At 42.6% G+C, this 23,585-nt stretch overlaps 1 protein-coding gene across 6 annotated transcripts in view; it reads right to left on the reverse strand.

The window, feature by feature from the left end:
• The window catches only part of TTC7B (tetratricopeptide repeat domain 7B), a 65,645-nt gene that overhangs the window by 38,711 nt on the left and 3,349 nt on the right, over positions 1-23,585 (reverse strand). For 4 of the 6 annotated variants that reach the window (XM_075282382.1, XM_075282380.1, XM_075282379.1 and 1 more), the window contains exons 2-5: positions 22,754-22,908; positions 18,837-19,005; positions 14,973-15,103; positions 9,953-10,074 (exon numbers count right to left, since the gene is read on the reverse strand). In XM_075282382.1, coding sequence (XP_075138483.1) covers positions 9,953-10,074; positions 14,973-15,103; positions 18,837-19,005; positions 22,754-22,908 — 577 coding nt within the window. Of the gene's footprint in view, positions 1-9,692; positions 9,717-9,952; positions 10,075-14,972; positions 15,104-18,836; positions 19,006-22,753; positions 22,909-23,585 lie in introns of all 6 variants that reach the window. The other 2 variants (XM_075282381.1, XM_075282377.1) reach the window with 1 other exon arrangement.

Genomic DNA, 23,585 nt, shown 5'->3' on the forward strand with positions numbered 1-23,585 from the left:
TACCATAATGTTAACTAGGACCTAAAATTTGTTGATGTAAATTTCTAAATCTTGCTGAAAAAGTAGGAACCAACCAATTGCTGCAGTGAGGAACAGTAATGCTGTCACACACCATGAAAACATCACTGCACGCCGTGTGATCTCCAGCTCAGCCTCAAACCAGAGCAATAATCACTTAACAGGTCGATTTAATAGGATTGAGACCTGGAATGAACTTGTAATCTGCCGTGTCCACATAAAGTGACCAGGTCAGTTATAAAACCTGATGACCTGCTACACCAAACCGGAGATCCCAACATAATCATACAGTATACTCAACTGTTAGAAAAAGCTGTAAAAAGACAGACAGAGGAAACATAAGTGGCAGATACAATGTAACCAATACAAGCCCCAATCACTATTTCCATCTTTGTATACAGTAATATAAAATTATGGCCAATATAAGTGACTCTTCTACATAGGAGATACAAGGCTGATCCTTCATTTGTCAGGTGCTGCCCACTCATAGAGCCTTTTCATGGAGGTCAAAGAGAGTCCAACTGGCGTAACATTATTTTCCAGCTAATCAGAATTTTTCGTAGTAATCCCACTTACGTAAGGTTAAAGTTTAAATGCGTTTCACAATCCCGTCCTCTAATGCCCCCCATGTGCTATGGATGATCTGCAACTACTGCTAAATGTACCATTTATAATATAAGATATCAATGTTCTATACATATGATCTCATATACACTGTTTATTTATTATCGACAAGACTCCAGCTCCATATAGTTATAATGTTGTATATGGGGCAGCCAATTACTGTTCTGGCTGTATCGGTGACTTGTCAACTATACGGCAGTCACACGTCCATGTGTAAACGTTATTGCGGGCGCGGGAAGTACAGAGGCCTGGAAGTGTCCCCCTTCTAAGAAGCTTTACAGAACATTTCAAATGGCTGGACAACCCCAACAAATTCATCTACAGGGTGGGTACTATTATAGTAGTTATAGTGAGCACAGGGAAGTAGTACAATAGTTACCGTATTTTTCGGACTATAAGACGCACTTTTTTTCCCCCCAAATTTGGGGGGAAAAGAAGGATGCGTCTTATAGTGCGAATGTGGCGCCTGGCATCCGCTGTAATAGAGAGGCGGAAGCCGGCAAGGGATAGACGCCGGGGCCTGAGACATCGCTGCGCTCCTCTGCCCTGCATGAAGCCAGCAGCGGGAGGAGTGATGCTATTCCGCTCCTCCGTCCCCCCGCTGCTGGTTTCATGCAGGGCAGTGGAGCGTAGCGAGGTCTCAGGCCCCGGCACCTGTGACGGCATCTATCCCTCGACGGCATCTATCCCTCGCCGGCATCCGCCTCTCTAGTACAGCGGATGCCGGGTCAGTATCGGTGGCCCCTTCTCCCCCGGGGCCGGTCCCCACCAGCCCCGTACCTGTGAAGTTGCAGGCCGGCTCCTGCGCGGCGATATCGCAGGAGCCGACCTGTTCGGGTGACAGCCGGGAGCCTAATGAGGCTCCCAGGCCTGTCACTGCTGTATTAGTATTGCGGCTGGGTCTATGACCAGCCGTAATACTAATAGACAGAATGTCCCATAGACGGCAATACAGTTGTATTGCCGTCTATGGGACTTGCAATCAAGTGACCGCAGGTTCAAGCCCCCGGGGGGAATAAAATAGTAAAAAAAAAAAAAAAAAAAAAACCACCTTTAAAAATATATAATAAAAAAAATTAAATAAATAAAAGATCTAAATCACCTCCTTTCCCTAGAGTATATATAAATGTAGAAAATCATATGTCATAAACCACCGTTTTTTTTTTCAATACAAGGTGATCTAAGAAATAGATATTCCCCAAAATGGTATAACTAAAAAGTACTTCTGGCCCCGCAAAAAAACCCACTCTATGCGTCCCCATACAGCTGCAGGGTCACCTGTCAATGTGGCCTTGCAGCTGTTGCAAAACTCCCATATATTAAATATTTTACCAGTTTTTGCTTCAAAATTTTTTTTCCCTATTTTCCTCCTCTAAAACCTAGGTGCGTCTTATAGTCCGAAAAATACGGTATATGCTTGTACATAGGACAATTTTACAGACATTATATTATGGTATAGAGCAGGCATGTCAAACTCAGGGTACCCCGAGGGCCACATGAGTAACAAGAGGTTGTTGCGAGGGCCGCAGACAGCAGCTAATGGCTAGGGCCTAGGGGACCGATCACTAATACCATGCATCGCAAAAATCCGGCATTTCTATTGCAGGCTACATAGAGTAGCGTACAATAGAAAGTATAGAATGATAGGCTGGAGCTGGGGCTTCTGGATGTCTGGCCCTTCCTTGGGCCTGAGGACTGTTTTTTTCCCACCCACTTGCAATTCTTGCACTTGGGGGTTAATAGGAGAACTACAGACTGTAATGCTCCAATTAACCCCCAAGTGAAAGAATTACAAGGTGGGTGGGAGAAAAAACAGTCCTCAAGCCCAAGGAAGGGCCAGACAGACATCAAAAAGCCCTCCTCCCCCAGCACCCCAACCCTTCCCCAGCACTCCAACCCCCCCATCAACATAAATCTAGTATTTATCCCCTATCCGTAGGATAGGGGTTAAATACTTGAAAAATCACAATTTCTTCTGCAGAAGCTTACCTGCTTCTGCTCTTCAGCCTGCGCAGCGGTCTTGTGAGACCGCATAGGACGCAGGCACACGTCGGGTGCGGGCCTGATTACGTGGCCACGTCACCCGGCCTGTGAGGAGGAGGTGGAGCAGGCAGAGAGCAGGCAGTGAGACCTGCTCTCTGCGAAGGGTGAGGGGCGGCCGCTGGAGCAGCGCTGCGTCCAGCAGGATTGCCCCAATCCACCGCTCACTTTCCCTGTCAAGACGGTGACACTAAGCCAGTCCAGGACAGTTTGTCCTGGACTGGCTTAGGTCAAAAAATGCCGTCCCCCTGGGGCCCCGGCATAGCGCCGCCTGAAGCGGTCGCTTCATGAGAGGTGCGGCGCTGCATATCCCTGCATATATCCTGCTTACGTGCACAGCAGCAGGTCATATGCAGGGATATGGGCCAATGAATGAAGAGCCGGAAGTGCTGATCATGAGTTTTGTACATCTGCGGCCCGCACAAAAGTCTCAAACTTTGTCTCTAAAGTTTAGAGACAAAGTTTGAGACTTTTGTGAGGGCCGCAGATATGCCTGTAAAGGGCCGCATGTTTGACATGCCTGGTATAGAGGGATTATCCTATCCTATCCTATAATATTATAAAGGTGAAAGTTTGTGAGTTTGGATGTTTGTGTGTTTGGATGTTTGTTCCTCAATCACGCAAAACCCGCTCGACCGATTTGGCTGAAATTTCCACAAACATAGTCACTACACTCGATTGCGCAATAGGCTACTTTTCGTCACAATAGCGCACATACGTTTTTCCCAGGACCCCCACAAAACCCAAACTCACATCACTATCTCTGCAATTTCACACACTTTGGACCATAGCAAGCCACAAAATTCATATTACCCTCTACAGCAGAGGTCTGCAACCCCTGGCACACGTGCCAAGAGTGGCACTCCTGCCATATTTCACTGGCACACCAGCAGCACAGGACCTGCAAGAGTTAAATGAAGTTCGAGTCTCTTCAGTGGGCTGCTAGAGCTGAGGCATAAGGACACTCCCCTTTGAGAGGGGTGCAGGAAACCCAGGGGGTGGAGCTTAATCGCTCAGGTCTGTGCCTGCTATAGTGGTCTGCATCCTGCAAACATTCCCCAAGGAGAAGAGGAAGCTGCTAGCAAAGTGAAACTGAAAAACACACAGGTGCATAGGATTACTGTTCTCATTAATGTCAGGCATTTGGGGTTATTAGTTTAGTCTTAGTAACTCCATGTGCCTCACATTAATAGGAATAAACCCCATCATGTCCCTTATATTAACCCGTGTGCCTCATATTAATAGGAATAGACCCCATCATGTCCCTCATATTAATCCCCGTGTGCCTCACATTAATATCAATAAACCCCATCATGTCCCTCATATTAACCCCTGTGTGCCTCATATTAATAGGAATAAACCCCATCATGTCCCTCATATTAACCCGTGTGCCTCACATTAATAGGAATAAACCCCATCATGTCCCTCATATTAACCCCTGTGTGCCTCATATTAATAGGAATAAACCCCATCATGTCCCTCATATTAACTCCTGTGTGCCCCATATAAAGGTTACTAATATGTGAGACATATGGAGGTACTAATAAAAGATCTCAATAATGAAGATACTTCATTATTACCTCCAAGTCTCTCACATATCAGTAACTCTTACACAAGGGTTAATGTGAGGGACATGATGGCGTTAATTGCTATTAATAAGAGGCACATGGAGTTACTAAACTGTCATGCACAGGGCCAGACTTTATGTTGCTTGCTCGAGAGTATCCTGTGCCCAAAATGTACATGTACTGGCGGAAAATAACAAATCATACAATGTCGTATATCGAAGTATATTCACTTGAAATCCCTCTGTCCCAAAGACACTATGTACAGTTTATACCAACACCGTATAGCAGCTGAAATACAAATTACATTCAACACAAAAGTCTCACGTATTCTGAGAATTACAGCAAAAACAAGATACAAAGTTACATTTCATATCCCATACCTTATACACAGTACAAAAACCTTACCCGCGCCTGTATATACCCACTTTCACAATCACCGCAGACGAAGTCGCGGGTACCAGCTAGTATATTATAAGGTCATATTACATTATTATTGTAAATCTGGAGGAGATCTACTAAATATAAGGCTCTATTATTGTAGTTTCATTCTTGTATATAGGAGGCAGTATTATAGTAGCTACATTCTTGTACATAGGAAGCAGCATTATAGTATTTATATCATAGGTCAGCAATCTCTGACACTTGTGTATGACACTTAGGTATATTCACCCAGCACAGAGCTCTCTCTGATATTGTCTGAATACACTAAAGTGGAGTTTGTTCATTTCAATAAGGTTTGATAGATTTGTATGGGGTTAAAGATGGTTGTGAGAGGAGCGTCCTCTGCCTTCCACAAAGCTGTCTTACTATAGACTACTGACATCCGTGTTTAGTCAAAAGTCATATTCAACAGATAAGGATCCTCTTTCTAAAAGTCAGGGACAAGGATCACAACGAAATGGAAGTGTATTCAACCAGTGAATTGGTTGCCGTTATGATGTGTGTTATATAACTTTTATGTAAGGGTCGACATGCTTACAATTATTGCATGGCACACTGACTACTTCATCAAAAAGTTGGCAAGTCATACAAAAAAGCTGCTGACCCCCAATTTATATTCTTGCACGTAATATGAATACTTCATATACATAGCAGTCAGTATTATACTAGTTATATTTTGTACATAGGGGACTGTATTATGGTAGCTGAATACTTGTACATAGGGAGTAATAATATTTTAGTTATTGTACATAGGATACAGTATTATAGCTGTTATATTCTTGTATGAAAGAGCTACATTCTTCTACATGTGTAACAGTAATATTGTATATTCTTGTAAATAGTGTGAGAAGGTGACAGGCAAAGTGCTGCAGTCCGGGTATATCAGCCCAGGATTCTGATGTGTGTGGTTCAGGGTGGATTTGAAGTAGGCCTCAGCCAAGGTGTAGATCCTGGGCTCATTACTGACCCATAAAAGGCTACAGAGCCTGCAGTTCATGGCAGATCTATGGAGTGAAAGGAGGTGTTTGGTTCTGTCTTGTATCCCTGGGAACGGTGAGACAATATTGCTCCTTTTTTGTTTGTGTGGCTGGAAGTAAGACACACGTATAGTTTAGGTTATCCATTCTGTTTGCCTAGTGGCTCAGACGAGCAGGTTTTTATTTTGTTTTGTTTTTGCCTGCAGTTAAGGCTGTATTTTGTTTTGTTTATTTTGTGACTGAACCGAAGGTTTATTTATTTTCTTATTTTTTCTAAATAAACCAGTTTGCTGAATAGTTTGTGTCCTTGTCTTCACTGTTTGGGTCCACACAACTGCTTCTACCGAGCTAACTTCACCACAATAGGGAGAAATACTGTCATAGCTATAGTCTGCTACACAAAGGCAGTATTATATTCTTGGCTATAAGAAGGCAGTAATATGAAAACGGACATTGCAGCTGAATGTAGGGATCAATGGCAGCCACTTTTATAAGGCCAAATAAACACAGTGTAGTTGTCACTTTCCTGCATGTTGCAGCAGGGGTGACAATGAGCAAAGGAGAAAGCTGCACTCAGAGACAAGAGAACATGACATAAGATGAGGTATGATGTGAAGTCATCAGAATAAATCTTCAAGATATTCAGCAAATTCTATTAGACCACGTGACTCCTGTTGATCTCTGTAATGACGGGAATCGCAGTAACAGGAGGTCATCAGGATACTTTATAAATGATTAACATAACGATAATTGTTTCCAACAAATCCTGAAGATAACATTGAGCTTGCCGATGGCTTCCGGAAAAAAGAATAATTTATCTCAGCTTTTGCTGCAGCCTCCTCCTTGACACCATTATTCCAGGGTCTGCCCCTGGATATACTAACAATGCTGCTGTGTTACCGATTCGTGGGGCCTCTGCATTATAATCGATCACTCTAGCACCGCTAACACAACCAAAGAAACAAATAGTAAAAGCCATCTCTGCTTTCCAAAGAGTTCACCAGTAAGTCTGTATCATCTTCTATGAGGCTGCGGTTTCGAATTAAAAAATCCAACTGAATCCCATCGACAATGAAGGGACCATCTACGAGAATTTGATGGACCAAACCAATAGGATTATACTGAAGAGACACTGTGTCTACATTAATTGAGGAGGATTTCACCCTGAAAAAGAGAAGACATCCTGGAAATCTCAGCCCCTCAGGCTCCTGCCCAAAGTCTTATAAATATTATATTAAAGCACTTCAGTTATTTTCATCTTTTACATAGTTAGCAGATTCAGGGCAACAAACACTATTAGCAGCCAGTACAGAGTCTGTCATTCAGTTTATAATCTCGGATGTTATGGAGAGGGACCCCCAACGTCAACATCTTATTTAAGAACAAGCAGGCTCAGGATGTCTAATGCTATAGGTCACACATCTATACTGGGTAGCTGCAGAGCAAGGGTTGACCAACAAGAATCTGTGCCTGAAACCATAAAGTATCTGTAGCAAAACTGTACAAGTTATACAACGATCACAAAAAAGAAAGAGATGAAACTGAACACAGAGCAATTCAACATACAATCTTTGCATCGGATATGTCAGCAGGGGTATTACAAGTGGCTTCCAGATTATCACTTTTATTAGAAGAAGGCAAATGTGATCAGTGGATAAAGGACAGTAGAGATTGATGATATTGAAGGCACTTTCTAGTATTTTCCACATTTTGTTTTCCTGATCTTCTTCTCTGTGCTGCAGTAAAGTCAATCTTGTGCTTGCTTTAGCGTTACCATGAAAATCCATTCCAGTCATAATACATTAATATGAGTGGAGGTCACATGACAGGATGTTCAAGCACAGAAGAGTTAGCTACCCATGGCAACCCCAGAGCAAGCATGACTTTTACTTTAGCACTGAGGTGGTCAGGAGGAGTAATAGGAGCGCATTGCACACAGATCAGCAGAGGCTGGACATACAATGAGAAGAGAGTTTTAACTCCTCAATTTCAAAACTTGGAGTGAGCTCTTGTCTACAACATGTTGTGCAAATACAAATTAACAGAATTCTGTCTTGGTATGTGCCAAAACACTGTCCTACATGCTTTGCATCATATCTATTGCGTGTTTTAGACACCTTCGTTTGCCTACTTGGCTTGGTATAACGGAACAGCTGTGGCTTAAAGGGTTTTTCCAATAAACATGACCATATTTAGAATTGCAGAGAATTAAACATTGAAACTATTAAAAATGTTGCTGAGTTTTAAAGATTTTCTCTAATAGGCTCATTGGTGACAAATTGTTGACTTAATCGGTTGCCAATCAATACAACCATTTGTAAGGATCTGACACGTCAGAAACCCAACCATGATTTCCTTATTACGTATAGGTTACAAGGCAGGAACACTACATGTATTAGAATATAACTCTGCCACAATAAGAAAATCATGGCTGAAAGTTCCCTGAATTCATGGCTGTTTCTATTGGCAACCGAACCATACAACAGACTCACCAATTTTAAAGAAAGTCTTTAAAATTCTATAAAATGTATTTATTTGGAAAAATGCTCAACTTTTAATTGCCTACAAATTTAAATCCGGTTATTTTCATGGGAATACTCCTTTAAGTTACAATAATGTGCCCCAGAATTTGACTGCAAAATTCTGGGGCAAAGTAAGGCATCTATAGGTGCTATAGGGTCAGACTAGATAGTCTAAAGATGAGCCAGATTTATCATCCAGCATCAACCACTGTGTTTAATCTGGCATATCTAGTCTAAACTTCCATGGTCTAAATCGGACAGGAGTAGCAAAACTTCCCCAATAATGGACTTTGAGCTACTCTAGGACTACATAGCTGCATAAAATCCCTCATAATATGATGAAATTGCTAAATCAGTAGTGTATGGATAGGGCCAGAGTCCAATTTTTAAAGGGTTGTCCCATTATGGACCCTTTAACCCCTTCCCACAGAATATGAGAGAAGTGTCACATCTCTGGGAGTCCGACCACTGGATCCCCCAGTGATCAGATGACCAGAGACTTGTCAGCAGCCCCATAGCAGTGAATAGAGCACTGGCTACGCAAGCGCACTGACACTTCATTCACAGGGAGAATGAATGCATTTTCAGTCCCTTTAAAGGGAGGTTGTCACTAGAACCCAGCCCCACAGTTTTTTCGCCATGTGAACTGCTGCCTCCATTGCCAAGACACTTCCATTTCCTCATTATGCATATGAGCTCTTAAGAGCAACAACAGTGTTGCAACTTAACTCTGTGGAACAAGAGCAATGCCCTTGTTGCTCCAAAAAGCCAATTTGCATATTGCCAAAAATAGCAGCATCTCAGCACCAATTCACAAGGGAAAACACTGTTTGATTCAGGTGATCCTAACCGATCTGTGAGGCTGGGTTCTGGTGACAGACTCTCTTTAAAAGGGTAAAAGATCACATATCACGAAGGAGATGTTTATAAAACCTTTACTTTACTTCCCTCATACTGATATTAAGATGTATCTCGTCTTTTAATGCAGTCACATCCAAGGATGCGTTCTATTCTTTTTTCATTGTTTTATCTCAGGATGCAATGCTTCACCTCTCCTGACTGGCACCTGCTTATTCAGTGTCTGAACAGAACATGCTGTGCTGTGGACATGGAGTAAATCTGACACTTTTGCAGTGCATTGTTGGAGACAAAGTGCTTTTCTGTACATTGTCAATAGCAGAATATGCTTAATGCAGATATTGAATAGACAGGTGGTGAATTCTTGCAACGTAAGAGGAAACCATCAGCATTTTAATGATTAATGACAGATTAAACATCTCCAAGCTTTGAAGTTGTGAAAAATGAATACAGACAAGTTCGTCTCTATTCATTTTCTTTTTATCTTTTTTTTTTTTCCTATGGATGAAGCCATAAAGCAGGAGACACTACAGATTGGAACCCTATGAGTTAGGGGAGTATACAGGAACAACAGGAGTACTGTGGTCACATGCACAAGTCTAAGGGGTCTCTAGACGAGTGACAAGTAAGAGTGGAATACATACTTTTCATCTTCGTGAAAGTTTATCCTGCAGCAGAATGTCATAAACAACACAGATAAATAATCCAAAAAAAGAAACAAAAACCACAGAAATGATAGTGAGGGGAGAACCTGTGTAATTCATTATAAACAAAACTAAGCCCCCTTCCCTAAATCTGCTGCAGGTCTGTGCAAAGGAGATATCACATATAGAGGGATGCTGCAGCCAATCACAGGGAGCAGTAGGTGACCCCACAGACGTGGCATCAGAATGACATGACTCACCCGTTCTTAAAGTAGAGGACATGTGCTCGCTGCAGCCCAGTCTCCAGGAAGAAGCTCAACTCCTGGTCAGGTGCTGCTGGGCCTGGTTTTGGACTCCGGTTCTGAATATTTGCAGTTTGCACCTAAATTGGCGGAAAATAAATAAAACACACCTTGTTACACAATTATAATGGCACACATCTACAGTGAATGTAGTAACAAACATTTGGACACTTTTTACTTTATTTGGCTGGCTATAGCTAATGCAATACATACACAATACTGTGGAATTTTTGTAATCTGCTTGTAAAGCCACCACTCTGAAGTAACTGTCATACTACTCCTCCCAGCAGGCCCATCACCTGGTTATCTTGGTTCACTATAAAGCCGTCCCTCCTGCTTCTGATGCACCAGGAGGGTACACTCTCCCTCTCAGAAACTTGAAGGGTTCATGTACACGTGTACCCTTGAGCCAATCCCAGAATGCACTGGCATCAACACAGCACCCAAGCAAAATAGGTCTCTAGCCCAGCTAGTTCCTGCATTTCTATGGCCTTTGGGTCGGCTGCCACCTACACCAGGACCACATCAACAGCGAACTGTAATCTTCCAACAGCGATGACCAGATATTCATATGGAGGTTGAAGAGTGAAGACTAGGATGGCTACTTATATAATTCCCTTGGGAGTGGCCCAAAGTCACACAGGTTAAATGGCACTGAGGGTTCACATCCGCTCTCCTTTACATCGGTAACCCATACGTTATCATATAATATTACACCTAGAAGGCACATATATACTGAAAAATACAGAGCTGTGGATGATGGAATTTTCAAGAATATGACTCAATTTACTGTAAAGTCTCTTTGACATCCATTGGTCCAGAAATCCTGGTAATCTGGCATGCTTAAAAAAAAAATAAAAAAAATAAAAAATACCAACAAACTGACTGCCATTCCAGGCATTACATATACAGTGCCTACAAGTAGTATTCAACCCCTTGCAGATTTAGCAGGTTTACACATTCGGAATTAACTTGGCATTGTGACATTTGGACTGTAGATCAGCCTGGAAGTGTGAAATGCACTGCAGCAAAAAAGAATGTTATTTCTTTGTTTAATTTTTCTTAAATTGTGAAAAGTTTATTCAGAGGGTCATTTATTATTCAACCCCTCAAACCACCAGAATTCTGTTTGGTTCCCCTAAAGTATTAAGAAGTAGTTCAGGCACAAAGAACAATGAGCTTCACATGTTTGGATTAATTATCTCTTTTTCCAGCCTTTTCTGACTATTTAAGACCCTCCCCAAACTTGTGAACAGCACTCATACATGGTCAACATGGGAAAGACAAAGGAGCATTCCAAGGCCATCAGAGACAAGATCGTGGAGGGTCACAAGGCTGGCAAGGGGTACAAAACCCTTTCCAAGGAGTTGGGCCTACCTGTCTCCACTGTTGGGAGCATCATCCGGAAGTGGAAGGCTTATGGAACTACTGTTAGCCTTCCACGGCCTGGACAGCCTTTGAAAGTTTCCTCCCATGCCGAGGCCAGGCTTGTCCGAAGAGTCAAGGCTAACCCAAGGACAACAAGGGAGGAGCTCCGGGAAGATCTCATGGCAGTGGGGACATTGGTTTCAGTCAATACCATAAGTAACGTACTCCACCACAATGGTCTCCGTTCCAGACGAGCCCGTAAGGTACCTTTACTTTCAAAGCGTCATGTCAAGACTCGTCTACAGTTTGCTCATGATCACTTGGAGGACTCTGAGACAGACTGGTTCAAGGTTCTCTGGTCTGATGAGACCAAGATCGAGATCTTTGGTGCCAAACACACACGTGACGTTTGGAGACTGGATGGCACTGTATACGACCCCAAGAATACCATCCCTACAGTCAAGCATGGTGGTGGCAGCATCATGCTGTGGGGCTGCTTCTCAGCCAAGGGGCCTGGCCATCTGGTCCGCATCCATGGGAAGATGGATAGCACGGCCTACCTGGAGATTTTGGCCAAGAACCTCCACTCCTCCATCAAGGATCTTAAGATGGGTCGTCATTTCATCTTCCAACAAGACAACGACCCAAAGCACACAGCCAAGAAAACCAAGGCCTGGTTCAAGAGGGAAAAAATCAAGGTGTTGCAGTGGCCTAGTCAGTCTCCTGACCTTAACCCAATTGAAAACTTGTGGAAGGAGCTCAAGATTAAAGTCCAAATGAGACACCCAAAGAACCTAGATAACTTGGAGAAGATCTGCATGGAGGAGTGGGCCAAGATAACTCCAGAGACCTGTGCCGGCCTGATCAGGTCTTATAAAAGACGATTATTAGCTGTAATTGCAAACAAGGGTTATTCCACAAAATATTAAACCTAGGGGTTGAATAATAATTGACCCACACTTTTATGTTTAAAATTTATTAAAATTTAACTGAGCAACATAACTTTTTGGTTTGTAAGATTTATGCATCTGTTAATAAATCCTGCTCTTGTTTTGAAGTTTGAAGGCTCTAACTTATTTGCATCTTATCAAACCTGCTAAATCTGCAGGGGGTTGAATACCGTATTTTTCGGACTATAAGACGCACCCAGGTTTTAGAGGAGAAAAATAGGGAAAAAAAAATTTCAGGCAAAAAATGGTAAAATATTTAATATACGGGAGTTGTAGTTTTGGAACAGCTGCAAGGCCACATTGACAGGTGACCCTGCAGCTGTACGGGGACGTATAGGGCGTTTTTTTTTTGTGGGGCCAGGTGTACTTTTTAGATATACCATTTTGGGAAATGTTTATTGCTTAGATCACCTTTTATTTAATTCAGAGGCAAAACAGAGAAAAACCCGGCAGTTTAGCACTTTTGATTTTGACGTTCACTGTACATAAAAATATTAGTAGACTGGGCATTTTCAGACACAGGGATACCTAATGTGTATGTTTCACAGTAATGTTATACTTTTATATGTATTCTAGGGAAAGGAGGTGAACTTTTATTTATTTTATTTTTTATTATATTTTTTTTAAGTGTTTTTTTTTTTTTTACTATTTTAATATCCCCCGCCTAGGGGGCTTGAACCTGCAATCATTTGATTGCAAGTCCCATAGACGGCAATACAAGTGTATTGCCGTCTATGGGAGATTCTATACATTACCATCGCGGAGGGTCATAGACCAGCCGCGATAGTAATATATATCTATGACAAGCCTCGGAGCCTTCATTAGGCTCCCAGCTGTCATCGGAACAGGTCGGCTCCTGCGGCCTCGCCGTGCAGGAGCCGGCCCGCATCACTAAAGGTATGGGGCCGGTGGGGGGGGGCTAACTGACTGCCGGGACCTGTGGAGGAGGAGTGGATTTGCAGCATGGCCGCGCTACTGCCACCGCTGGTTTTCTTCAGCGGCAGTAGCGCGGCAATCTGCAGGCCCCGGCAGCTAAGACAGTCCCCGGCATCTGCTGTAATAGACCGGCGGATGCCGGGGAGTGTCTTAGCTGCCGGGGCCTGCAGTATAGTCACGCTCCTGCCACTGAAGAAAACCAGCGGTGGCAGTAGCGCGGCAATCTGCAGGCCCCGGCAGCTAAGACACTCCCCGGCATCCGCCGGTCTATTACAGCAGATGCCGGGGACTGTCTTAGCTGCCGGGGCCTGCAGATTGCCACGCTACTGCCGCTGAAGAAAACCAGCGGTGGCAGTAGCGCGGCCATGCTGCAAACCCACATTCAGACTATAAGACGCACCCTCATTTTCCTCCGAAATTTGGGGGAAAAAAAGTGCGTCTTATAGTCCGAAAAATACGGTACTACTTGTAGGCACTGTAAAAGACATCTATCTTAACCAAAATTACAGGTCACCACTTCTGGAGGAATGGTGCCTCCCAGAGGTATAGGGCAGAGCCGTGCTCGCACATTCATGGGTCCTGGTGCCTGCTCCATTAAGTACGTGTTCCCACTGCTGACTTGTTGTGAAGACATCTAATTAATATCAGTCTCTGAAGACCTAAGCTTCATTTCCACTTCTCACTTGTAATCGACAGTAATGTATAACTCCCAATATCTCTAGACTTGGGCTTACATGATGTATTAATGATCACAAGCCACCTCTGTAGCTGTAGGGGGTAAAAAAATTCACAGGAGATATGTTTGCTATATTTGCTGGTGATAGGAAGAGAGAGTGAATAAAAGTCTATTGATTCACCCTGCGGTCCCTTAATTTGTTGCTGAATACAGGATATTGTTCTTTGTTATCCTTACTGTGAACCCCTTCCCCACTCGATGTCACATAGATGTTACACAGAACAGACTACAGCACTAGACCCATTGGTCTTTCCAGCCTCTACAAGAAAACCAGTATGCCTCCAGATCAGATGTCAAGAAGAAAAACATCTTCATGTGGCCCACACCCAAATATATCCTCCATATAAAGATATAAGTAGAGCAAACCAAAGGAAAGGGATAAAGGAAATAAACAATATCACTTTATCCTTTTTGTTTGATCCTCTTTAATACCTTCATATGCAGAATATACTCGAGTATGGTCCCATGAAGATACATTTTTCTGCTGGATTTCTGGCTTACTAACTGAAGTTCTGTGGGAAGAAAGTCTGACCCTGGATTGTAGCAAATGAGGTGGAGGAATGTGGTTGAAATGCGAGACCCACCTACGGAATGGTAGCTAGGCGGACACTCGCAGAGGGTAAGTGAGGAATCTAGAAAACAACTGGTGTATTTCTTAATATGATGTCAGATCAGAAATGCTTCTGAACTCCTTTCATTTTCTTTTTGCTTTTTCCTTGTTACCTAACATACGGATGGGAAAGATTGAATTTTGACTGTTCACCTGCCACAATGCCAACCCTACTCCCCTCCTGCAGTTGGAGGGGGATTTTGAAGACATTTCCCTTTACCTCATGGAAAGAACCACCCCAAACATACACAGTTTCATTATGATAGTTTTGAAATATATCTTGGATTATACAGGCTGCTCCATCAAGGAGGGGCCATTCAGATGTCCACACACTTGGTGCAATCAAAACCGTCAGACATGACTGACAAGGGTGCTCACCCGCTCCACCTCCTGCAGGTACAATAAGGCAATGTCTCCGGCCTTCTCATAGCATGTGATTATTTCTTGGTCCCGATCCACATGAAGACTATTAGTAGAGGAAGAACTTGGCAGCTTTTCTAGACAAAGACCTAGAATGAAAAGAGCAGATATTGGGGGGGATTAAGAGCTAAGATATGTGTACACTGCTGCTTAAGGCCTAAGGAGAAAAAACATTAACTGGCCTGGGGTTAACCCACACACAGTATTTAGTTATAAACTGCAGGTCCAAGATAATAGAATAGCTAGGTAACAACCATAAAGAAAGCCATAAGGACCATCACTCAGCTTTTCCACAAATAGACAACCAGATAAAACAGCATCCATACATAGGAGATATTCAGGGATGACCATGACTCAGACCACAGTCACTGCTTGCCATCAGGGAATATTCATCTGGTTTACGTCCAAATAATGTCTTAGAGGGAGTCTACCACCTCCTCTAAGCATTGACAACTGCTGCCATAACATTACAGAGCATATTGCAGTGATAGACAACATATGTATAGTTATGCATGTCACTTTTGTATATCTGGACAAAGCATTTGGTGCACTGGCGATGGGAGTACTTCGATTGTGGCTCAAGTAGGATAGGTGACATCATAATATTAGGAAGATCAAACATCAATGTACAAGGGGAACAAGCAGGAGATGGTAGGAGTCTGAGTGGCAAGAGCAGCCCCCAGGGCTAAAGGCCCAACCATGGTGCACCAACTGTATCATTTGCATAAGAAGTCACTAGAAAAGTGACATACATAACAAAGGTATGTTATTTATCACTAAAACAGTGGTGACAGTTGATGTGGAAAACTGATTTATCTATGAGTTAAAAAAAAAAAAAAAAAAAGGAGGGTAAAATTTGTGTAACAATAAATCATTCTATGTGCATGCTGCAGCTTTGGAAGTAGCCATTTACTTTCCTGATGAATATTCTCTACTGTGCATAGGAGCAGCCAAAATCTCCCTGCTTTACAGCTTGTGTGCATTTGTTCTCAGGAGCGTAATCTTTGTGGAAATGACATGATGGTACTAATGACATAACAGTATTAATGGCGCAGCTTCAGGAGAAACCGACACACTGTTACTGAGGCCATCGGCTGAAAGCAATCTGATCTATGGCCCAGCTGGGACTGAAGAACAGCGCAGTTTGAGAAAAGAGCGCCCCCTGCTGCCTGCACGAGGTCCTCAACTGCTGCTGCAGCACAGTAAACTATAGCAAGCAAATGGACTAATATTTTTGACATATTAAAAATGAAAAATACAGCTCCCCATCACACAAATAACAATGTTCTGGAGCAAGAGTATCTTTAATAAAAATGCATAAAGAATTTCAATAATGTCACTGCTGTGTCATAGTGAATGGGAATGGATAGGCTGCATTCTCAGTGATGCCATCTGCTTTCTGGTGAGTAGAAAGCCTGCATGCTCAGTGATGTCACTGCTGCTCCCTAGTGAATGGATAGGCTGCATTCTCAGTGATGTCACTGCTGCTTTCTAGTGAATGGATAGGTTGCATTCTCAGTGATGTCACTGCTGCTTTCTAGTGAATGGATAGGTTGCATTCTCAGTGATGTCACTGCTGCTCCCTAGTGAATGGATAGGCTGCATTCTCAGTGATGTCACTGCTGCTCTCTAGTGAATGAATAGGTTGCATTCTCAGTGATGTCACTGCTGCTCCCTAGTGAATGGATAGGCTTCATTCTCAGTGATGTCACTGCTGCTCTCTAGTGAATGAATAGGCTGCATTCTCTGATGTCACTGCTGCTCTCTAGTGAATGAATAGGCTGCAGTCTCAGTGATGTCACTGCTGCTCTCTAGTGAATGGATAGGCTGCATTCTCAGTGATGTCACTGCTGCTCTCTAGTGAATGGATAGGCTGCATTCTCAGTGATGTCACTGCTGCTCTCTAGTGAATGAATAGGCTGCATTCTCAGTGATGTCACTGCTGCTCTCTAGTGAATGGATAGGTTGCATTCTCAGTGATGTCACTGCTGCTCTCTAGTGAATGGATAGGTTGCATTCTCAGTGATGTCACTGCTGCTCTCTAGTGAATGGATAGGTTGCATTCTCAGTGATGTCACTGCTGCTCTCTAGTGAATGGATAGGTTGCATTCTCAGTGATGTCACTGCTGCTCTCTAGTGAATGGATAGGCTGCATTCTCAGTGATGTCACCGCTGCTCTCTAGTGAATGAATAGGCTGCATTCTCAGTGATGTCACTGCTGCTCTCTAGTGAATGGATAGGTTGCATTCTCAGTGATGTCACTGCTGCTCTCTAGTGAATGAATAGGCTGCATTCTCAGTGATGTCACTGCTGCTCTCTAGTGAATGGATAGGTTGCATTCTCAGTGATGTCACTGCTGCTCTCTAGTGAATGGATAGGTTGCATTCTCAGTGATGTCACCGCTGCTCTCTAGTGAATGGATAGGTTGCATTCTCAGTGATGTCACTGCTGCTCTCTAGTGAATGGATAGGTTGCATTCTCAGTGATGTCACTGCTACTCTCTAGTGAATGGATAGGCTGCATTCTCAGTGATGTCACTACTGTCCTCTAGTGAATGGATAGGCTGCATTCTCAGTGATGTCACTGCTGCTCTCTAGTGAACGAATAGGCTGCATTCTCAGTGATGTCACTGCTGCTCTCTAGTGAATGGATAGGCTGCATTCTCAGTGAGGTCACTGCTGCTCTTTAGTGAATGAATAGGCTGCATTCACAGTAATGTCACTACTGCATTCTAGTGAATGGATAGGTTGCATTGTCAGTGATGTCACTGAATGACTAGGCTGCATTTTCAGTTAGGTCAAAGTTCAAAAGTGAAAAAACAGGCTGCATTCTCAACAAGTTCACTATTCATTGAAAAGAAAGGCTACATTTCAGTATCGTCTGTGATGCAGATTGTAGAATAGCAAGTCCCTAGTCCCTGGATTTTAGATACAACACAAATAAATCTGACTCTAGTTACCCAGGGCTGCGGATATAGTCAGTACTGTTCTTAGGCAATGTCTCGGATATGATCAGACAATTACATTTTATCAGTAGACTGATCCCTCAGCACTTTGTTGCAGTGTCTTGGATGCATGTGCAGCTAATATGAGGGCCTGAATATCAGTTGTATCCTCACACACATTACTTACACTTGATACACTCCCTGGCCATCCGACTAAAAATAAAACTAATGAGTGACCTCCTATTACTTAGATCATTTAACACAACATTAAATTTAAAGGGAGGTTAGGAGCGGTCAGGCTGCTCTCAGTTTACTGCACCCACATCATCTCTAAGCCAAAGGTCTGTGCACTGGAGAACACCAGATCCCTGCAGCCCAGGTGACACTGGCAGTGTGGACGACAGGGTTACAGGTGATTTCCACAGCAGTCACATTTAAGACAGGTGCTAAGCAATGAGCCGTGATACGCTAACACGTGAGGTTCCTGTCACACACAAGGACACAGTCAAATTCCATCAATCTGGTATCAAAGTGACCTGGTAGGAGAAAGGAACTTTCTCAATGCTTCTGTTCTCCATCTTCTCCAGTCTTCAAGTTAGTTCTGTGTTGGAGACAAGTGCTGGATGATCTGATTTAGGTGGATTATTAGCTACCACATTAAAGAAATGCAATGTATGTTGTGTGCTTTCCCTAAATACTGGATCAAAAATCTAGGCACAAACTCACCATAAGCATTGATATGGCATAAATGTCAGATTGGAGCAGGTCCATAGCTACAGATCAGAATAAGGGGGCTGCATTTAAAAATTAGAACAAAGACAGATATTTAGTGGCTAAAGTTGAAAAATCCCTGTAAAGAGATGGTAGAATCCTCCCACCTTTGGTAGAATAGGCTTCGGCAATCATCCGCAACTTATAAGGAGGTGACGCCACCAGCTGAATGTCATCCAGTGCCACCCGAGTATAAATACCCAGAGCTTCTTTATAATCGCCTTCCACATAGTCCAACTTGGCCATAATCATGTTGGCTTCTTGCATTAAGTCTGACTGCAAAGACAAATAAATAATGGTCTAATGTAATCTATAGGCCCATGTGCTGTGGACCAGTAAGATTAGACATAAGAGATTATATACAGATTTAATCTATGCAGCCTGCACTATTCTGGTGGACTCCCATTCTGCATTATACTGCACTCACTATTCTGCTGGTAGAGCAGATTTATTAAGACTGGCCAATCTTAATAAAGGCCCAGACTGGCTCAAGGTGGACCTGTCTTATCAAGAAGCCTAAATCAGGCTTATGCCATTGCATCAGAACGGAAGTCTAGGCTATCCAAGTACCGGCGTAGAATTTGTGTAAAATTCACAGCAGAAAACTGGCATTAGTTATAATAAATACATCAGGCCGAGGTGCCCCCAACTCCGGTTTTCCAGCCCACTCACAGAAAGTGGTGAGCGAGGCACGGAATAGGGGAGATGGTGCATCTATGGAACAAGAAAAGACCTTGCACCAAAGATGCACTACATTATCACACATTCCCACCATAAACCTGGCGTACATGCATTGATAAATCCCCACTCTGTACATACATTACAGTACCTATCATGTGTTGACGGTAAGCTAGAGTGAGCTACTATATTACCCAAGGTTTCATGCATTGAACCCGATATGGAGGCAACACTTGCCAGCATATAAGTCACCAGAGCAGACTCAGTGCAGCTTAAAACGAAATCGTGAAAATGTGCCGAATGCAGATTAATCCCACTTGCCACATGGAAAATAAATGACACTGTGGCAAATCTATAGCAGTAAAAGAAACTGTGGCATGGGGTGTATGGTTGGGATTATCTGCACGTATTACCAGTAGCACTTAAAGGGACGCACAATACTACAGGTCACATGTGCATAGGTAATTATTTTGATTGGCTGTGCACTGACATGGTATAATGTGTATTAATCTCCTGCTAGGTCATTATTATTAATAAATCAGCAATGCTGGGTGGGTCTTGTTCCCCCAGCAAGCGCTGAGGCAGGGAAGCTGATAGCTTCCCATCTGTCCCAAGTCATTATGGTATTAAACAACTGGCCGACGACCAAATCAGAGATTCATTAAACTAATTGTACTCTACAATTTTGCTGTGGCGCACATTAACCCCTTGTTCACAGGTAAGCAGTAAAGTTTCACACAGGCCACAAGAGCATAGCAACAAAAGGTTACACATAGAAGCGTTTATAACAAGGATTAATAATATCTGCAGGAGAGAATCAAGTATTATTGCATATCAGACAGTATCATAACCCAACGCTGGGGTCAGAAATTACCCAGCATTCCCGGCTTACACACTGTTCTAATCATTTACATTTTGGAAATTGCCTTCATTAAATCAGGAGGTTTACAGTGACCTGATGTAGGAAACACTAACATTAAACCTCCATGTAACCTTAAAAGAGTTCTGGACTATAAGTTTGTTTTTGTCATTACCAGATAGCAGAATATTGAGTGCAGTTATAGAATGTGCCATAACTAAGGATCTACATAGCATAGTAAATGTAATGCATGTACGCAGAGGGACAGATTTATTAAGACTGGCGTAATAAACGGCCTGAATGGTGTAGGAACCGAAAGATTTATGAAGTCGTTGCAGCCTCTTCATAAATCTGTTTGCAGTCCCTGCACCAGAATGGAGGTCTACACCAGTTATTTAGGACACCAGCAGAATAGCGAGTGCAGCTCTGGAGTATAATTTAGGATATAACTCGGGATTAGTACAGGATAAGTAATTCAATGCATGTAGACAGTGACTCCACCAGCAGAAACTGAAGAATAACATAGGATGTAACTAAAGAATATTTTCTAAGATTCCGTTTAAAAAAAGAATTATCATAAGGAGATGAGAACCAGGTGGAATCCTAGGAAGCAAAGAGTCAAATTGCTTCAGGATGTATAATACGATGCTTCAGTTCTGAGGCAGCCGTTTTGCATTATTTTGCACTTTGTGAGATGACACTGCTATTGACACAGATTCTCTCATTTGCTGAAGTCATTAGTATCTGCTGGCATCCGATGGAGAGATCCCACTGTCATCTGCAAAGCTAGCGGCTTCCTCTCCAGATCACTTCTAATATCACTAATGGAGAAATTACAGAGCCCTTGTCCCAGTTCCCGCATGTAAGCCTACATATTCTGTCTATTCATATTCAAGCTGAAACCTAGAAAGGTGTGTCATTTACTTATACTTTAAGCAGTATTCCATCTTTGATGATCTGACAGATGGTAATCAGTAAAAATCCATAAATTGGTATTCAATTTCCGCAAAGAGTGTCAGCATTATGTCTCAGAGCTGTACTCACTATTCTGCTGGTGGAGTCACAGTGTGCATACATTACATATCCTGTGCTGATCCTGAGTTATATCCTGTGAGCTTCACTCACTATTGCAATGGTGGACTCATCATGTGCATACAGCATGTATCCTGTACTCATCCGTGTTGGGAACAACTGTGGGTGAAGTCAAAAACGTTACTGACACTGACTTCAAAATAAAATGAATTTAATATTTTCAATTATACAATCATTGATAATGTATAAAAAAAAATCATTGATAATGTATAAAAAAATAAGATACATAGCTTTTGCAAATTTTCTTTCATAGGAATTCAATCAGTGTCTTTATAATGAATTAGAGGAACTTTCCATGAAGATTGGTGGTTTCGCCTACTGACTCCATAGCCCAGGTACTAATCCTGAGTTACATCCTATATTATATTCCAAAGCTGCTTTCACTATTCTGCTGGTTTAGTTACTGTATGCATACATTTCTTTCGATGTACTGATCCTGAGTTACATATTATACTCCAGCACTGAACTAGTCAATCCTGCTTTATATTACTTTTACAGTACTTATGCTGAGTTATGTATTTTAATATAGGCCAGAGCAGCACTCACTCGCTTGTTCATTGACTGCAGATGTTGATAGGATGACCAAATGAAAATCACTCTATGGAAGCAAAGCGAACTCTCCCCCAGTTTAAGAGCAAATCTGGTTAAAATGGGGTAAAGGTTAAAATGTCCCCTCAAAAAACTATTTATAGTGTACAAACCGTATAGATTAAAGGGGTTTTCCCAGGCTAAAAATATGATGCTAGAGATAGGTCATCTTTATCAGATCATTGGGCGTGTTACACTGGGCACCCCATCAATCTTCTGTTCTCAGGTGCTGATGCACAGATAATGGAGCAGGAAGCAAACAGCTCCATGCCCTGTGTAGTGGATTAACCGAGTCACTGGAGCTTGGCTCCTGTGCAAACAAATAGGGACTGGTCACTACAAAGACAACAGGGATGTCTGCTTCCTGCTCCTTTTTATATATAACTCATCAATATTTTGAGGCGAAGGCCCCATGTTGAAGGAACACAGCTTGGCTTTGGATAAGACAAAGCACATCACAAACTGCAACAAAAAAAAAACCCTGCGTTTCCGTGACGTTGGGCCTAGGCCTAACAAGGTAAGTGGAAAGGGGACAAGGCTCCTCACCCTCACTGAGTCTATCCATACCAAGGTGCAGCTAGTCCCTGACATCTTAATCTCCTTAGAGCTTTACTGATTGTAGTTTATAGTGTTCTGTTCAGTAAATGGAATCCTTATCCATGTCAATCTGAACAAGCAGAGCTGCAAAGTAAAGCATGGTGTAGGAAAGATCAGGATCTTGAGGCTCTGATAAGACACAAGGTGGTTTACAGACTGACCCACCCAGCCTTTGTATAACTGGCTGCAATAAAATAACCATTTAAGTACCTTCAGGTTTCCTCTATCCAAAGCTGCAGTCAGGTGCTTTCGGATGTCCGTCAGCTTCGGCCGTGGCCCTCGGGGACTGGCTCCCTGCTTTTGGGGGTTGTCCTTCAGGTACTGCTCAAGTTTAGCTTCTCCAAGAAGCAGTTCAGCCATATCATCTGCAGAGGGAGCAGAACTAGTCATAGACAAATGCTGTATAAGGTATAACATGCCCTTTATATATGTGTGTATATATATAACAGTTGCATAGTGACAGATATAAGGGATGTATATACAGTACATTTATATGATGTCATGTATGTCTCTTATACATACAATACTGGTGCATAGTTAAAGATATGAAGCACATGGCTATGTCCTGCATATCGTGGATATTCAGTGAGGGATGTAATGAGTGTTCTTAAGGGAGTGTTCACACTATCGTCGGTGTCCAACAGCTAGTGTCTGATGCGAATGTCCGCACAAAATCTAGCTGTGTCCGTGACATTTTGCATTGATTTAAATGGACATGTAGGTTTTTGCTGTCCGCTTGAAAAATCAGACATCTTTGTGAACGGACAGTTAAAGACATCCATGGACAGTAAAAGAACGCACCCGATGTCCATTTAAATCAATGCAGAATGTAACGGACACAGCTGGTGTCCGATGCTAATGTCAGTGTGAACGCTCCCTTATACTTTGTCCTGTATATAGGGGTGTATAAAATATGCAGATGCGTGATGATGGACATGAGGGATGTGACTATATACTATGTCCTGTATATAGAGGGTGTATACATAACATATATAGGTGTACAGTTATGGATATAAGGGAATGACTATATGCTCTGTCATGC

This window comes from Leptodactylus fuscus, chromosome 7 (assembly GCF_031893055.1).
Source record: "Leptodactylus fuscus isolate aLepFus1 chromosome 7, aLepFus1.hap2, whole genome shotgun sequence".
Lineage (NCBI taxonomy): Eukaryota > Metazoa > Chordata > Amphibia > Anura > Leptodactylidae > Leptodactylus > Leptodactylus fuscus.